This window comes from Trypanosoma cruzi, genomic scaffold (genome assembly GCF_000209065.1).
Source record: "Trypanosoma cruzi strain CL Brener 1047053516473 genomic scaffold, whole genome shotgun sequence".
Lineage (NCBI taxonomy): Eukaryota > Euglenozoa > Kinetoplastea > Trypanosomatida > Trypanosomatidae > Trypanosoma > Trypanosoma cruzi.
In genome coordinates this window covers 132,282-147,710 of record NW_001849521.1, presented here as the reverse complement: position 1 = coordinate 147,710, position 15,429 = coordinate 132,282, and the positions used below count along the sequence as shown (strand labels likewise).

At 52.3% G+C, this 15,429-nt stretch overlaps 5 protein-coding genes across 5 annotated transcripts, besides 14 other annotated features; all 5 read right to left on the bottom strand.

The window, feature by feature from the left end:
* Tc00.1047053509819.49 (zinc-binding phosphatase, putative) lies at positions 1-1,986 on the bottom strand (the record flags this gene model as incomplete). The annotated part of the gene is made up of 1 exon (XM_803210.1): positions 1-1,986. A coding segment is annotated over one exon (1,986 nt), but the record flags the coding sequence as incomplete, so codon positions are not given.
* Positions 1-7,803: a sequence feature (heterozygous, Esmeraldo-like haplotype).
* Positions 1,325-1,382: a microsatellite.
* Positions 2,426-2,450: a sequence feature (AT_rich).
* Positions 2,532-5,351, bottom strand: Tc00.1047053509819.40 (hypothetical protein, conserved; the record flags this gene model as incomplete). The annotated part of the gene is made up of 1 exon (XM_803209.1): positions 2,532-5,351. One exon carries the CDS (start codon positions 5,349-5,351, stop codon positions 2,532-2,534), a length of 2,820 nt encoding a protein of 939 aa, XP_808302.1.
* Positions 5,422-5,452: a microsatellite.
* Positions 5,507-5,528: a sequence feature (AT_rich).
* Tc00.1047053509819.30 (septum formation inhibitor, Maf-like protein, putative) lies at positions 5,709-6,455 on the bottom strand (the record flags this gene model as incomplete). Its single annotated transcript, XM_803208.1, has 1 exon — positions 5,709-6,455. The coding sequence occupies one exon, from the start codon at positions 6,453-6,455 to the stop codon at positions 5,709-5,711; it is 747 nt and encodes a 248-aa protein (XP_808301.1).
* Positions 6,579-6,601: a microsatellite.
* Tc00.1047053509819.20 (hypothetical protein, conserved) lies at positions 6,873-9,380 on the bottom strand (the record flags this gene model as incomplete). Its single annotated transcript, XM_803207.1, has 1 exon — positions 6,873-9,380. The coding sequence occupies one exon, from the start codon at positions 9,378-9,380 to the stop codon at positions 6,873-6,875; it is 2,508 nt and encodes an 835-aa protein (XP_808300.1).
* Positions 7,804-8,230: a sequence feature (haploid, non-Esmeraldo-like haplotype).
* Positions 8,231-8,392: a sequence feature (areas merged during assembly that could not be assigned to a particular haplotype. This can correspond to areas where the two haplotypes were merged or to regions with more than two copies in the genome that were merged during assembly.).
* Positions 8,393-8,395: a sequence feature (areas merged during assembly that could not be assigned to a particular haplotype. This can correspond to areas where the two haplotypes were merged or to regions with more than two copies in the genome that were merged during assembly.).
* Positions 8,396-15,429: a sequence feature (heterozygous, Esmeraldo-like haplotype).
* Positions 9,696-9,720: a microsatellite.
* On the bottom strand, positions 9,897-15,200 carry Tc00.1047053509819.10 (hypothetical protein, conserved; the record flags this gene model as incomplete). The annotated part of the gene is made up of 1 exon (XM_803206.1): positions 9,897-15,200. One exon carries the CDS (start codon positions 15,198-15,200, stop codon positions 9,897-9,899), a length of 5,304 nt encoding a protein of 1,767 aa, XP_808299.1.
* Positions 14,613-14,639: a microsatellite.
* Positions 15,216-15,249: a microsatellite.
* Positions 15,283-15,305: a microsatellite.

The window sequence follows — 15,429 nt, the reverse complement described above, 5'->3', positions numbered from 1 at the left end:
GCAGAGAAATGTTCCGTGCAGGCAGGCGTACACCTCCTCACTGAGGTACTCCAGTAGCCGCGTGGTGAACTCAAAGTGCCGTGGAAATTGACGCACCAACTGAAACACCACGTCCATCCATTGCAAAAAGATGGGAGAAGGCTGCAACTTTGTGTTCGATTGCTGCGCCTCCGTGTCGGATCCGGAAACACCCGCATCGGAGGTGTAGCTGGTTTCTCCCTGCACCTGATGGCCACACCGTTCGGCAAACTTGTGGCCAAATGAGCAAAATTCTTTTTCTACTAGTACACTAAAACCGACGATGGTCCGATAGAATGGGTCCAACAGCAACATTGCGGTGGCGGTGCATTGCGGTGTGCGATCCCATCCATCGGTACAGTGCACGAGGCAGGAGTCCCCAAGGTCCAGGGAATCCGCAATCTTGTTGGAGCAAATTAACAACCTTTGAATGTGATAGAGCCATCCTGTCTCGTGAAGCTGCGAAAGAAAATTCTCCTTCGGTTGCTTTCCGTTGAACCGATGAATGAGGGCCTTCAACTTCGAAAAGGACTTGGAGACACTGTGAATGTTTTCAATGCCGTGAAACTTAACCTCACAGAAGTCGTGCGTAGCACCGCTCTCGTAGCCCCCGCCCATGGCAAGATTCGCATGGGCCGCGTTGGATGGTCGGCAATCAACGACGTAGAGTGTTCGTTGAGATCGCGTGGTTGACGTTGTGTCCTGGTGCGTGGCAGCGGGGAAACGCTGTGCCGGAGGTTCCTCCGATCCCGTGTCAAATAGGGAGGGTGGTGGTGCCTGTCGAGTGCTGATTGGCACGATAGGTACCACAGCAGGAGGCTCGCTTCTTGGTTCGGCGTTGTGGGCATGATAACCGCTGTTTGCAAACATGCGACAGAGCTCACCGTCCTGACGCAGCGCCGGCGACCTCGCCAAGGGCTGCGAGGATCGCGCAAGCACCGCGCCGCTTCCAAGATGCACAAAGGAAATGGCAGGGAAACGTGCTCGAGAGCGAGCCGCCATGACGTCTTCCAACAGCTCGTCACTCGCCGCGTTGGGGACAACCACACGGAACGGATAAGTTGGCGACTTGCCGTAGCTATTCTTTGACTGCTTAACACTTGTCAAACGAAACCATGGCCGCAAGTCTCGCTTGATACCGACGCGGGACACATCGCTGACACTTGGCACGGCAGTACCGGGGTACAATGACAACTGCCTCTCCAGCTCTCGGTCGGCGTCGAACAGATTCCAGCCGAACTCGACCATGTCTATGTGGTTCTCGAAACCACAACGACCACCATCATCCCCATTGGTCAATTCGTCGTTATTCTTATCCCTATTATTATTATCATCATCATTACTGCTATTATTGTTCTTTTTATCCTCCCTGTGATTTTCTTCATGAATATCATCATTATCACAAACGGCATCTTCACATAGTGCGGCGTAACGCTCCCTGTAGAGTAGGAAAGCCGGCATGCCCTTGAGTTGCGTGGTGTGGAAGTATCGCCAGAGGTCTCTCACTGTGTTGGCCACGCGCTCTCCTTGCAACAGAACCTCCACTTCCCAAAGGTGCTTCGATGAAATCTTCAACGTGTACCCGGCTGAAGGGAAGTTACTTTGGGCAAGCGGCGGTGGCGTTGTTTCGTCCATTGCGCGCGTTACCGTGTCGTGGTCAGCAACCGTTTGCTCTCGTCCCCACTGAAATACCGCACGCGTTGTTGCTTTGAGTGCTCTGCGCTGCACATTCCATGAAGCAATCGATAGTAGCGGTAGCGAGAAACCCAATTCATCCTCGGCGCTACCTTTCTTCCCAGGGGAGATCAAAACGCGATAGTTTGAGATGGACAGCGCACAGCGCAGCATCTGTCTGTCATCGTCAATGGGGTACAATAGGGCCGCCGCCTCCCCCTCGATGGCGGTGGGGCAGATATCAATAAAGCTTGTCTCACCAACTAAGTGGTCGGGTGATGTGCCTTTCGACATGGGGTGTTGACTTTGTGTACACCTTTCCTATTTAACCGCAAAAGAGGGGAAAAAAAGGGAAAAGAAAAGTTGGACTCGCCCACCACACACCCCAAAATAAGATGCGCATTTGCGTGAGAGGCAGCTGGAGAGAGGAAGGTGGCAGCTGCCGTCCCTTTTCTTGCCAAAGACGATTCAGGAATCCCTCGTCATTTATCTTTCGATTCTTCGTGTTTGTGGAATCTCCCTCTTCTGCCTCCCCCCGCTGTTGCCAACACGGGGGTATGGGGAAAAAGTGGGAAAGCAAAAAGATATTTCGCATGAAACAAATGTGCAGTGACCTCAGCAGCAGCAACAGCCGAGAAAGTAAAGTAGAAGAGAGGGGAAGCAACTGGTACGGCTGTATCATTTAGCACAGTAAGAGGGCGAGAGGGCAAAATATTGGAACCAATACGCACACATATATATATATATATATTTATAAACACACAGAAAAGGAAGGGAACTGACGGCCACGCCTCCGCATTCCCCACTCTCAACCCCCACTCCAACCCAACCCATCATCCTCAGAGTAAATCAACATAATTACTTACTGATCGGTTCCCACCCGATGCTGCGCCGAGAACATTTTCTCGCACAGCATGGCCATTGCATGTTCTCCCTGCACCTTTGTGGATGTCACTGTACGTGCCAAAGGCACCTGGGACATGAATACGCGATTTTACAGCATCGGTGCCCTCAACATTAAGTCTCTCTTCTACATAGAAGCCATCACTGCCAGCAAAAAGTGCATGATTAGCTACTGGTGGGTCCAACTTGGAAAAAGACGACGGGAAGTTGGAGGTAGCATGCGACCTCCACGAAGAATCAATCGCCCCCGATGAATTCTGAGAATACGCAGCACTGGCCTTTGCAGCATCCGCACTCACATGATTCCCCCCCTCTTCTTTTTTCTTCGTCTCACCTATCTTTTCCCTCTTCTCAATTGCGGTTGTAAGCGTCGCGGCACGAGCAGACGCGTGCACAAGATGCGTTGTTGCGCCAACACCGTGACGCGCAAGGAGGTCGGCAATGCAATTTTTTGACTTCTCCATCAAAGACTCCCGCTTAAAAACAGAGGCTGCAGCCACAGAAGCATCGCCTGCTGTCGCAGTTGCCGCGGTTGCACCACCGTCCACCACTAAAACAGTGATGGATGCGCTCACACTGCGCGACGGGCCCAAGGGTTCCAAGCTGAAGAGACGCCTTGCTCGTGCGCGGGCGCGAGGGGTCAGTGGCGGTGTGCTGGCGTCAGCCGCATCCATCTTGAAACATGCGCTTGATATCACCGCCTTCAGCTCGTCCTTGCGCTGGGTGCGGAACACAGTATACACCTCTGCGTCGGCGTCTTCAGCAATGATATCTGCAACGGTGTCGAAGGCGATGAGAACCGTCACCGGTGGACAGTTCGCCGGCTGTGCGCACAGCAGTTCGTCCGCCGCGTTGCCGCCTCTGGCGAGTTGCAGCGGTCCAACACTTTCCTCCGTCAGTCGCAATTCAAACTGCCGTGCCAACTCATTGCCATGGTGACGCTGCTGAAACAAATGCACCACGTACCGCAAAAGGTGAGGCAGCGTGAGTATAGCCCCGCAGTTCGCAAGTACCGCCAGCGAAAGATGCGCCCACGCCATGTGGAGTTCAGAGGTTTTTTTCTCATTTTTCACAAACGCCTGCAACCGCGACACAAAAGACAGAACAAATGGCAAAGAGGAGGCGCCGCGGACTTGCATCACTGCCTCCACCACCCGCCCTACCTCAATAACACAGGACGGCGTCACGGGCTGCGTGCTGGCAAGAACCGACCAAACCCAATTTTCCGCGACGGCCATGTCCTGCTCGTTCGTCACAAGTGGGGGTGGCGCTTCCGCCGTCACCGTCTCTGCGTCTGGAATGCTGCTGCCCACGTCCACATCTTGCGATGGAATTGTCCCCGCAATGAGACCCACTAGCACCTGTGCTGCATAGGCCTGTAACGCATTGTGTGTCGCAAGGAAAGGTTCGATGGTGCCGGAGAGATCAATGTCACCGCGGTCAACCAAAGGAACGGCGCGCACATATGATGCAGCCACAGCCAAAGCTCGCAGAGACCATACCGCATTATTTGAAATCGCCTCCTGCGCGCAGGCCAAAAGCCCGACTAGTAAAAGGTGCAACTGCGGTGCATTTCGCCACTTGTGGGTTGTGTACATAAGTGTCATTAATAGCTGAAGGAGAAGTTCGTTGAAATCATCTGTTCGCTTGCCTTTATTCATACATTTTCGGACTACTTCGAACAACACCTGCGGACGTCCACCTGTCATGCGTACCTCGTTCGTGCAAACAATAAGAGCACGAATGATGCCCTCCTGCACATTTGCCGCCTCATCCTCCTTTTTTCGGGGTGCAATGACTGTTTCGCATAAGTACTGGCAGACCGTGAAGCCAAGCTGCTGCGGCCGCCATTCCAACGCCCGTGCCAAAGACCGAAAAGTGATAAATGCAAACCCCGGCAACGACCATCCGTCATGAGACACAATGAACTCCAAGACAAGCTGCAAGAATTGATGGATTCCGGCAATTGACACGCAGCCAACCACTGCTCCAATACCCCATGACGCTGCACTTATGCACGCAATATCGCGTTGTTTCCGTTCGGCCGGAAGTGCAACGCTGTCGAATGGACCACTTTTGATGTGCTGTTGGAGCACCGTGAATGGTTCACGCTCTATCCATTCAGATTTGTCCCCACTGCGCATCGCATTCATAAGGTTGCGCAAAAATGGCATTATGTGGCAATTGACATTGTTCGCCAAGGCGCCATGTAGACAAAATATAACGTTCCCTAGTGCCACAACTGCGGCATAACGACACCGCAGTGTGGCAGCATCATCATTTGATACTGTCTCTAAACACATGGTCTCCAGTGCAGGAAGTAGTTTCCCTTTACTGTCCGCAAGAAGGCGACAAGAGTGCTCGCCATCCACACGACCCGCAAGTTTGTAACATAAGATGGTCAGCACATCCGCCGCACCGATGCGGTACTCTACTGTGGAATAAGAAAACAACATGGAGCAAATGCTAATGCAGTGCGGCACAAATCCACTAACATCATCGAAATGCGCAATTAAATCCCGCAGCATCTGCACCCCTACCATAACACGCTGCACCTTCTGTCGCTTGAGGTATATGGTCAGTAACTTAGATATCTTGCGGCAGACACGTGGGATGCGCTCCGGATTGCTCGCAATGTAATTCTGCAGCTTGCCAAGCGCTTCTCTAACAGGCCCGTTCTGTGGGTCATCGGAGTAAACGGCTATTACAAAGTTCTTGAAGCGCGGCCCCTTTTGCGGCGCACACGTGTTACCCATTTCCCAGCAAACGTTTAAAACCTTTCGCCAGGTGGGTGCTGTGAGAACCGTCGTCAGAAGAGCAACGACCAGAGAGAGAGAGAGAAAGAAAGAGAGACAGATAAGGCGGAGGAAGGGAAATCAAAGGAAGCAACAGTAGCAACTACAACAACAACAAAAAAAAAATAAAAAATAAAACTGGGCCCTTCCCACTCCCTTTAAAGACAAAGAGAAAGGTTTTACACACACGCACAGACACACAGAGCCCAATTCACATCCCATTTTGTTCGGTCTTTTGTTTCGGCACCCCCACACACCTCTTCGTATCCCTCCTTCCCTGCTGCGCTACTCCACTCATCGCACAACAGTCCCCCCGTGTTACCGTACAATGCCGTCATGTATGAGTCGGTCCAGCTCGGCGCACACTGCCTGTAACGGAAGCCCCATCACATTGTAGTAATCGCCATCAATTGCGGTAATGAGGCACGCCGCGGTGTCCTGAATTCCGTAGCCGCCAGCCTTCCCCTCCCAATTGCAGCGTTCTGAAGTATACGCGGCAATCTCCTCCTCGACCAACGGTGCAAATTTAACTGTCGTGCGCACCTTTATCTCACGCCAGCAAAGTCTATCACTCCCGTCCCCACCAATGCTGCTTCTGCTCTCCTCGTCACGCACCGTCAGCACAACACCACTCCACACTTCGTGTTGAGTACCAGAGAAAAGACGCAACATCGCCGCCGCCTCATCCGCTGTGGCAGGCTTTTCAATGATGACAACCCCACCGTGTGGCGCCGGCATTGTGACCACCGTATCCGCTGCGATGAGAATATCGAACGGCGACGGACTTTCAGAAGCATTTCCCTTCTCATCCCTTCCGCCGAGTTCCTGTTGCTGCTGCTGCCGCTGTAGTTGACGCACGACTTCTTCCGCCTTCCGTCGGGCGGTGCGCAATGCATAGTCACCGCCGCAGGTAAATTCATCCTTGGACAAATCCTCCGCAAAGCCAGATGCACACACCTCGATGTGGTGCAGGCCAACCCCTGCAATTATCTCCCGTCGGCGCGGCGAAGCAGAGGCAAGCACGATACGTTTGCGTCGCAGGAGATCGAGATGCTGCAGTACCATAACGAGCTTCCGGCCTCGTTTTGAAACGGCGCCTATTCGCCTCCCCTGATCGTGCTACTTCCTGCTGTTCCCCTTATCACCACTAGAGAAGGCAACAATAAGAACACAGCACAGACAGGAAAAAACAACAACAACAACAACAACAAAGGAGGTAAAGAGGAACGACTAAATTTTTCTTATTATCTACAAAAACACCCATTTATTCCCCTTTTCTTTTTTTTTACCAATTCCTCCCCTTCCTCTCTCTTTCTGTCCTTAGACAACATCTCTCTGTTCCTCTTCTCCCCTCTTACACACTTTATTGCAGGCGGTGGGGAAGACGTGAGCTAACCGTCCTCCTCTTCTTATCGACGGCCAATAGCGCCGCCGTTTTTGTTGGAATTCCTTTTCCCTCTAAACAATATCCTTCTATTTTTTCTACTCCTCCCCTTCCAATTCCTGTTGTCGACGCCGAAGGCGCTGAAGAAGCGATGCAGAAGCAATCGCCTCGGGGACTCTTATCTCCTCCTTGCCACCGGCCGATTCAGTTGCATTCGCATTGTGCGCTGTTCCTTTTCCCGTCCTCGGCAGCAAAGGAGGCGAGCGGTCCTCATCCTCATCCTCCGTCTGCCGTTCTGTTTTTCTGCTCACCTTTCGGCGCTGTTCGGCTCTTCTTTGTCGCGGCGGCGTTGGCAACTCAGCTGATTTTCTCCCACTCTCTTTTTCTTCGTTTCCCTCCTCCTCGTCGCTCTGCAGCTCCGGCGGTAAACCACGCTTGACGCGCCCTCCCGCCCGCATTGGCGGTGAATTGCTGTGCATCTGCTGCTGCTGTCGCAACCCTTGGGAGAAGACGCATGCACCTTGCGGGAGGCGCTGGGCTGCAGGGACGGCGCGGCTCTTCAACGTCTCAGCCATCCGTACCTCATTCTCCGTCGTCTCCACAAATTCCTCTGCCGCGGTGATGACCTCCGCCGCATCGGATAGCGCGCGAGAAACACGCTCCCAGCGACTCTCTGTGCAGAGCGGGACCATCTGCTCGAGCGCAGCGACAGATTCTTTCCTCACTTCTTTCAGCTCTGCCAAGTGAACAGCGCAGGCATCACTGGGAGTGGCGTCCCACGCAAGCGTTTCCTTCGCCCTTGCCACAGCGAGTTTTGCTTGTGTTATGCACAAACGCAGCCCCGTTCCACCAGGAAGCAACAGGGTCTCCCGCAACGCCACATCACCAAAAAATGGCAGCTCCTTCACGAACGCAGCGCGTACGGCATCTGCCTTCCTGCGCCAGGCTCGTTCACGCTGATTCAGCAAGGTGCTATCCCCCACACCAGAGACGTTCTTGCCAGAGTACTCACCCTTGGCACGAGACAAATCTTCATTTGCATTCTCGTACCGCCGCAGGGCACGTGAGACAGACTCGTATGCTTCTTCAAACCGTTCGTCAAGCGTCACAATGATCCCTTTTTTCTTATACAACAGCCCCTCGAGACGAGCTAAATCTGATTCCAGATTCGGCGGCAACACCAACGCCAATTCCATTTTATGAACAAGCTCTTGTACCTCCTCAATTTGCTTCTGCACCCCTTCCCGCATCTCGCGGGCTGCCTCCCGTTGCTGTAACATTTCCCGCAACTTTTCCACTGCAGGTAGCTCGTCAAATTTTGTCACGTCTGCTGAAAGTTGAATGGCCAGGGGTACAAAATTGGAAGGAGTGGCGGTGCGGTCCAAGGGCTCTATTTCGGGCGCATCGGCGATCACGTCCTTCTCTTTCGCCGGTCGCATGTAGTACACAACACTGTTCTCATGTTGGTACTTCTCATAGAGCGCGGCGATTTCGCGAAGGAGAATGTGGGCAAGTGGAAAGACCCTCAGCAGATCCGACCCCTCTAGCATCTCCGCAAGTTTTCTAAAGGACTGCTCTGGCGAGCTGTCATCATCCATTTCAGCATCGTTCTTGGACGCTCGAGCACCTAAAAAAGTAGCACTCAAACGTCCGAGCAGCTGCCAGCCACCGCTCTGCCTCATATTTTTATTGAAGGACGATGATGACGCAATGCTGTTCATAAACTCCAGCTCCACGTTGTTGACAATTTTTCTGGCATACGTAATGTGTCCAAGAACAAGTGACATGTCCGGAACCTTCGCTGCTTTGTTGTAGTGCTCTGCCCGGTGACGGTGGTACGCCGCAAGAAGCAACGCCGGCAGGAAACGAAGAGACTCCGAGGTGTAGGCCGAGGGAAGCCTCACCGTGTATGCCTTGTGGGCGAGCTTCGCAAGTGAGTCGTGTTTCTCTGAGAAATTACCGGAGGTGGCGGCGTGCACGTACTTTGCAACAGCCATACATAATTCTGCCATCTCGCGGAGAGTACGAAAATCAAAGTGCGTCTGAACGAGGTAACAGTCAGTCGCTGAAAGCAGTTTGTCCGATTCCTCCGCCAGCGCTTGCTCTCCGTACGTCGCAATTTCAGCCCCTAGTTGAAAACTCTTAAACGCGGCTCTGGTGTCCCCGTTGAGGGAAACGCTCGGACAGGAGCTGGGCGTCAAACTGCGGGCGTAATGGGCATGCACGCGCTCCATGAATGCAATGCCCGCATTACAGTTCGTTACAGCAGCGTTGTAAAAAAGAACAAACATCTCCATCGCTGGACCACTCACGGAAACGTTGCGATCCCCTATATGGACAGAAGGTAATGCAAGTTTTTCCACCAGCTCAGTTGGCCACGAGGATGTTGTCGTGTGTAGGGAGAGCAAGAGAGAGCTATGCAACTTCACAGCGCGGGATCCCGTGACGGGATCGCTGTAGAGAGTGAGTGGGGATGCCGCATACGACGTGAGGGCGTTAAGTGATGTCACCACAGCGGGAGTGGGGGTCAATCCGACGTCGTGCAACAAGTCGTGCAGCAGCGTATTCCACCGCACTGGACCTTCACGGGTGGCAGCTGGAAGCATCACTGGACGACGCACCTTTTCTATATCTTCTCTTTTCCCCAACGAGGCGGTGGTGACACCAGTGTGTGTGTGTGTAAGTGTTGCAAAAAAAAGCAACCCTCTTTCTCTCTCTCTTACTCTCGCTCACAAAGAGAAAAAAGGATACTTCCACTCCCCCGAAGCAAACGATACTCCTCACACACACACCCTTTCCTTCCTTTACTGGCTGTGTGGACTGGCACTGGTGTCGCAAATGCGAACAGGACTAAAAAGAAGGCGGGGGAGGGGGAAAACCAGAGAAAATAAACAGGAGGAAAAAGGTGAGTAAAAATATATATAATAATAATAATAATAATAATAAAATGAAGAGAGTTTCCCCCCTCCCCTCATGCACAATCACACAAAAATCGTCACAAAAAAGCTGGTTGGCACGCAGTTTTTCGACTCGTTTTCCTCTACCAGCAGTTATGCTTTCTTCTTTTCTTTTTTTCATTCCCTTTGCGGCGAGTGCATGCGGCTGCGGCAGTTGTCACGCGGTCATGTGTACGACGACAGATTTATGGTAAGACGTTGCGGAACTGCTGTCGCCGTGTGGTTGTGCTGCGACCCTCCCTCCATCTTTAGGGACGACTCGTGCGGTGTTTCCCCAAAACCCTGCAGTTGCATGAGTCGACGCAACGTCGCAGCCTTCTCGCTGCAAAGTGATTGAATGACAGACTTCAACTCGCACACATGATGGCGCATCAACTGCTGCGTCAGCGCGGCGCAGGCATCGGGGTAGAGGGAAAACATCGTGTCTGTCGCGTCAACGTAAAAAGATGATTCTGCCTCCAATATCAGCAGGGCGCGAATGAAGAGACGGACGCGTTCCAGCACCAGCGAACTGTGCTTCTCTTGGAGGAGCATTTCCTTGTGAATGATGCACAGCAGTGCGTGCTGTACGCATGGCGACCACTGCCGCCGCAGCTCGGGCTGATGCGCCGAGGAACACGCAGTAAAAATAATGCTGCACAGACGCACGTCTTGATGCATTTTGGGAAACACGCGCTGCAGCAACGCCAACGGGTCAGCGCTTCGGGCCAGAGCCTCCATAAGGCGTGATAATGCGGCCTCCATAACACGCGATCCCACAAACAACGGCTGCTGCTGCTCGTCCGCCAAATTAATAAGTTGCAGAAGCACAAACCCACACGCAGTCGCAAGTGCCATCTCCCGTCGCTTCTCCTCCGAAATGTGCTGCATGTACGCCCTTGTAGCCGGTGTGGGCTCGTCACCCACGACTAAAACATCAACGTCAAAAGAACGCAAAACGGTGTTGATGCAGGCAACGCTGCAAGAAGCCTCAACGGCAAGGCGTAGACTGGCGAGAGAGCCTACACAGGGGCGATGATGAGTTGCCAGCGCCAACAAGACCGTTTCTACTTCAGCCGCAGACTTCTCACAGGTTGTTGCCGCGGCAATCTCCAGCAAATAAGTGGCATCCTCATCGTTTAGCGCTTCATCACCCTCCTGCAAGAGAAGCCCAAACGCTGTGCTTGCTATGAGTTCCTGATGCTTTGTGGATAGAAGGGGCACAATGGTTCGTAAGGGACGCAATGCTACGCCTGGAGTACATATCACCAAACACAAAAGGCATCCTGCCGCGTGGCGGACGGTTGGGCCCAGCGCCTGCACAGCGGAGCACATATTCTCCAGAACACCAAGAACGGCAGCAAGATCGGCGTGTGTGCATTCATCTAGAGTTGTTAAACTCATATCATACGCCGGTTCAAATCCGTGCACCATTGCCATGGATGCCACCAACTGGTTGCTTATTAAAGCCACAGCCGCCTGCCCACTCAATGACGCAAGGGCCTCCAATGCAGCCTCTTCTGCCTGCAACCAACCTGCCGCTGCCGCTCGTGTGCGGCAAGCCGAAAGCGCCAAGACAACACGCCCACATCCGCCGTGAACAATGGCCTCGTAGTCCGCATCACATCTCTCCAGTGTTTCTAATAGTGTCATCAAAGCTAAAACTACACGGCGTACACTATTGTCATCTGCCAAATTGCAGTTGATAAAACTCTCTGCGAGCAGACAACTCTCTTCGCAACAAAAGACGGAGCTCTGGATAACTCTCCGCATGCCGCTCACTAACATGACACGCCAGGGAAGCAAAAACGGTGTTGAAATATCCTTTACTCGGTTACCATATTTCTCCACGACGATGAGAAGGGCATTAACTGCAGGCCGTATAAAAAGAGGCTCCACTTCCGCAAGCGAAACGGACCAAAAAAGCAAATTCAGGTAGCGCACAAGAGCATCGCCCTCCAAATTCACGTATAGATCTGGCTGCCGCATCATTTCAGTCATCATTGACAAGACCGCCAGTTTGGACCCCACTTCACTTGCCACCATTTGCACCTGCTTCTCGTCGTCGTCCCTCTTTCCATTCATGTTCGTTTTCTTCGCTGACGACAACTCCCCCATTTCCTCCTCGTGGTTGCTATTCATTAGCGGCTCATGCCTGGTGCACTCTCCACCACAAAGCTGCGCTGGCTTCCCTCGCATAATGAGCTCCATTTCCTCCAGAAATACGCTTAAGTGCTTCCGGTCGGAGTTTTGCAGGATAATACGAGCCACATTTATCCATGCATTACGAGTTTCCGTAGAAACCGCCGCATCCAACATTTGTGCAATTCTCAAAAGTGAAGCACGAAAAAAATCCACCGTACTAACAACACTGCAGCAAACCCCAAGCATCTCTGCTGCTGCTCGGGAAACGGAGTCGTTAAAGCGACCATTGCCTTCCAAAAGCCCCAACATCTCCTTTTTAAGGGCGAGGGAATTTAAAGCAGTCAGAAAAGAAGCAGATACATTTGCCATCGCATCCGTCGGTGTATGTTTTGGATCATTCACAGCGAGACGCACCGTGTTCAGCACGGCACTGGTGACTTCATCATGGAGTGCTCGAGAGGAGAATAGAATTTGTATCACGCCCCGGACGCAGACATTCACACCTTTGTTCACCATCGCCTGCTCATGCGGTAATAAAATCAAAAACAGCTCGAGTAAAAGAACAAAGACGAATGGGTCAACTATTGTTGTCATGGCAGGCAAAAGGAGTTGTGCCACCAAAGCGGCCGGTAAGACGGAATTGATGAGTTGCGAGTGTCGTGGCGTCATGCGTACCATTGCCACCAATGCGGCAGCCGCAACTGTCATGCCGCCACTCACACCGTGTTGCCTCAACACACGCAGTACAAAAGAGATCGCCATGGATGCGGTGGCACTGCTTCCGGTCCCGTGCATCTCGCCCAGAGCGAGTAGGACACCGCTGAGGCGGTAGGCATCCTCGCCGTCGTTGAAGTTTTTCACGACGACGGAAGTGAAGTCGTCAAGTTGTCTTGTAATTACCGCCAGACGTGCCAACAACTGTGTTGCTGCACGCCGCACTGCCCATACACTCGATGACAGCCAGTGTCTTTCCACAAACGTAAACCATTCCATCGCTGATGTCTTCACCCATTCGTGTTCACTGTCACACCGCGCGAAAATGCCGTTGAGGCAGCACAGAACGTTCCACGCCGTCACTACCGGGTCCGCCTCGGCGGCAGCGCACCACTCCCGCAGGCTAACAAACACACGCTGCACACATTCCTCCCCCGCCCTCTCCGTGCAACCACCAACAATCAGTGAAACCGCACGCCACGTGGCAACTGCCTGCGGCTTTTGCGTCATATTCGGCAAAAGACGTTGATAGTCATCAAGGCATTCCTCTGCCACACCTACAAGTCGTGTCCCCCCCATGTCACTAATTTCGCCTTGTTCTTCTGCTGCACAAGGTACACCGTCGCGGTTGGCATCAGACACATCCGCAAGTGCTTTTGCCAAGATGCCACGCTTACCCATGCCATCTGAGCAGACCAACCAGGGCGTACCAGTAAACAGCGCATACGCCGCAGACCACACTGACTGCTGTGATGAGAAACCGGCCGCCTCAAGCGTATCTAACAACGCGAATACAAGCTTCAGCTCAATGTCGGACGCACCAACTTCTGCAAGTACGGCGCATGCGGAACTCGCAGCACGCGCATAAAGTGATGTACCAGAAGGATTATTAACAAGAAGACTTAAAAAAACCCGCACGGACATCTTGAGATTCGTGACAGTTGCGGGAGACAACTGATCACGCTGATGTTTGAGTAGCAGAAGCGCAATTCGATTAAAGTACTCAACACGTCTAAAAAAAATCACCTCCACCTTCGGAGGTGTAATGCCAATACTAAAAGATGCAAAAAGGGCACGAAGGGTCTCCAATACGCATGGCCGCTGCAAAAACTCGGCTGGCATGGCAAGGAGTGCTTTTGCGTGCAGCGCGACGGATGTTGGGAGTGGTTTATCAGTTTCAATTTCAGTACTTGCGGTGTATAACCGCCGCAGCAACGCCCGACCACAAACTTCGTTTTGATGCGCAAGACACGCCATGGCTTCGCTTGTCACTTGCATGAGGGATGGGTGCCGCACTGGTATCTGCAAAAGTTGTGCCCAAAGCACGGTGGCAAAGTCACTAGTTGCAACAATCATGCGAACGACGCCCGTCAAACACAACAAGGCAGTATGTGTAACACTCTTCGTACATGATGCATCGAGAAAACGTACGAGAATCTCCACAAGGGAACCGCGGAACATGTCGGAACCCATACGCGACGCCCACAGTAACACAGCCCGAGAGACAATGGTTGGCATGTACATGCGGTCATCATACGGGGTTGGTTGCAACAGCTCAAAAATACGGGCTACAGCATTCTCCATCCACTCTGATGAGACGGTCTGAACTAAAAGTTCCCCAATTGCCACTGAAAGGACACGTTGTGTCGCATGCGTCATCGCACGAGGGTGAAATATACGCCTGATCATATCTCCAGCGTCAGCAGCATTTGTTGCGGCAAAGTGTGTCCAATCACTTCCGTGCTGTGCGGTATTCAACAAAAACCCAATGACGGTACCCAAAACATTTTCAATCTTGGAAGATATTTCCTCTGATTCGGCAAGACGGAGCATCATGTCAAGAATGACGTTGAATTGAACCGTATCCAGCACAACGCCCTCCTTTAGCAGGACAAATATGCTTTCCAGTGCCTTTTCTCGTACTACAGGAATAGAGCAACCCACCGCCTTGCGTAAGTAATCTACCCAAGGTGCCGCCAAAACCAGCCGCCTTGGAAGCGAATTTAATGGTGTGGGGCTGCCCGTTCGCTCCTCTTGTGGATATTGTTGTTGTTGTTGTTGTTGTTGTTGAGCGCATTTATAAGGCTGTAGAATGATATATGGAACTAGCTCCAGGGCAGCCAACCGCGGAGCGACACTTACTGTCTTGACAGGGTGGGGAAGATGGTACCGCGGTGTGCAGTCAATATTTACTGGAGACCGATGGAGAAAAACCCGTAGCAGTTTCAGTGCAGCATGAAGTATGACGTTGTTGCCGCTACGATCCTTCGCTAACCGCCTCGCCGCGTCCCACAGCTGTGGGATGTGGTGGGCGGCGCTGACAGAAGGTTTCGTCCGCACCAAAAGAGCATCCATGGCGCCCGCCCATGACTGGACGGCGATGCACGAGAGCGGATCCTCTAAGACGCTCCCCACCGCAAACTCAAACACCTCCGAGACGGCGCCGCTCGACACCAACGCCTTCCACTCATCGTTTCCAAGCACCGGCACCCGCAGCTCAATAAATTGCACTGCTGCCGCATATTCCGTCTGATCCTGTACACTTAATGGCTTGGCCTGCAGCTGGGCAGCAATGCGTCGGAGTTCCTTGAGCAACAACTGGAGCCAATTCGTGCTGACGTCACTCACCATTGCAAGAAATATCTCAAAAAAAAAAAAAAAAAAAAAAAAAAAAAAAAAACCTACTACTCTACCGAGAGCTTGTGGGAGAAGCAAAAAAAAAAAAAAAAAAAAAAACAAGCAAGAGAGAAACAGAGAAAAAGAGAGAGAATTAAAACAAAGTGCTTTACCACCTACCCCAAATCGCAATTTAAAAACGACAAAAAAAAAAGGAAAAGCTACAGTTTTAAACCAGGAATAA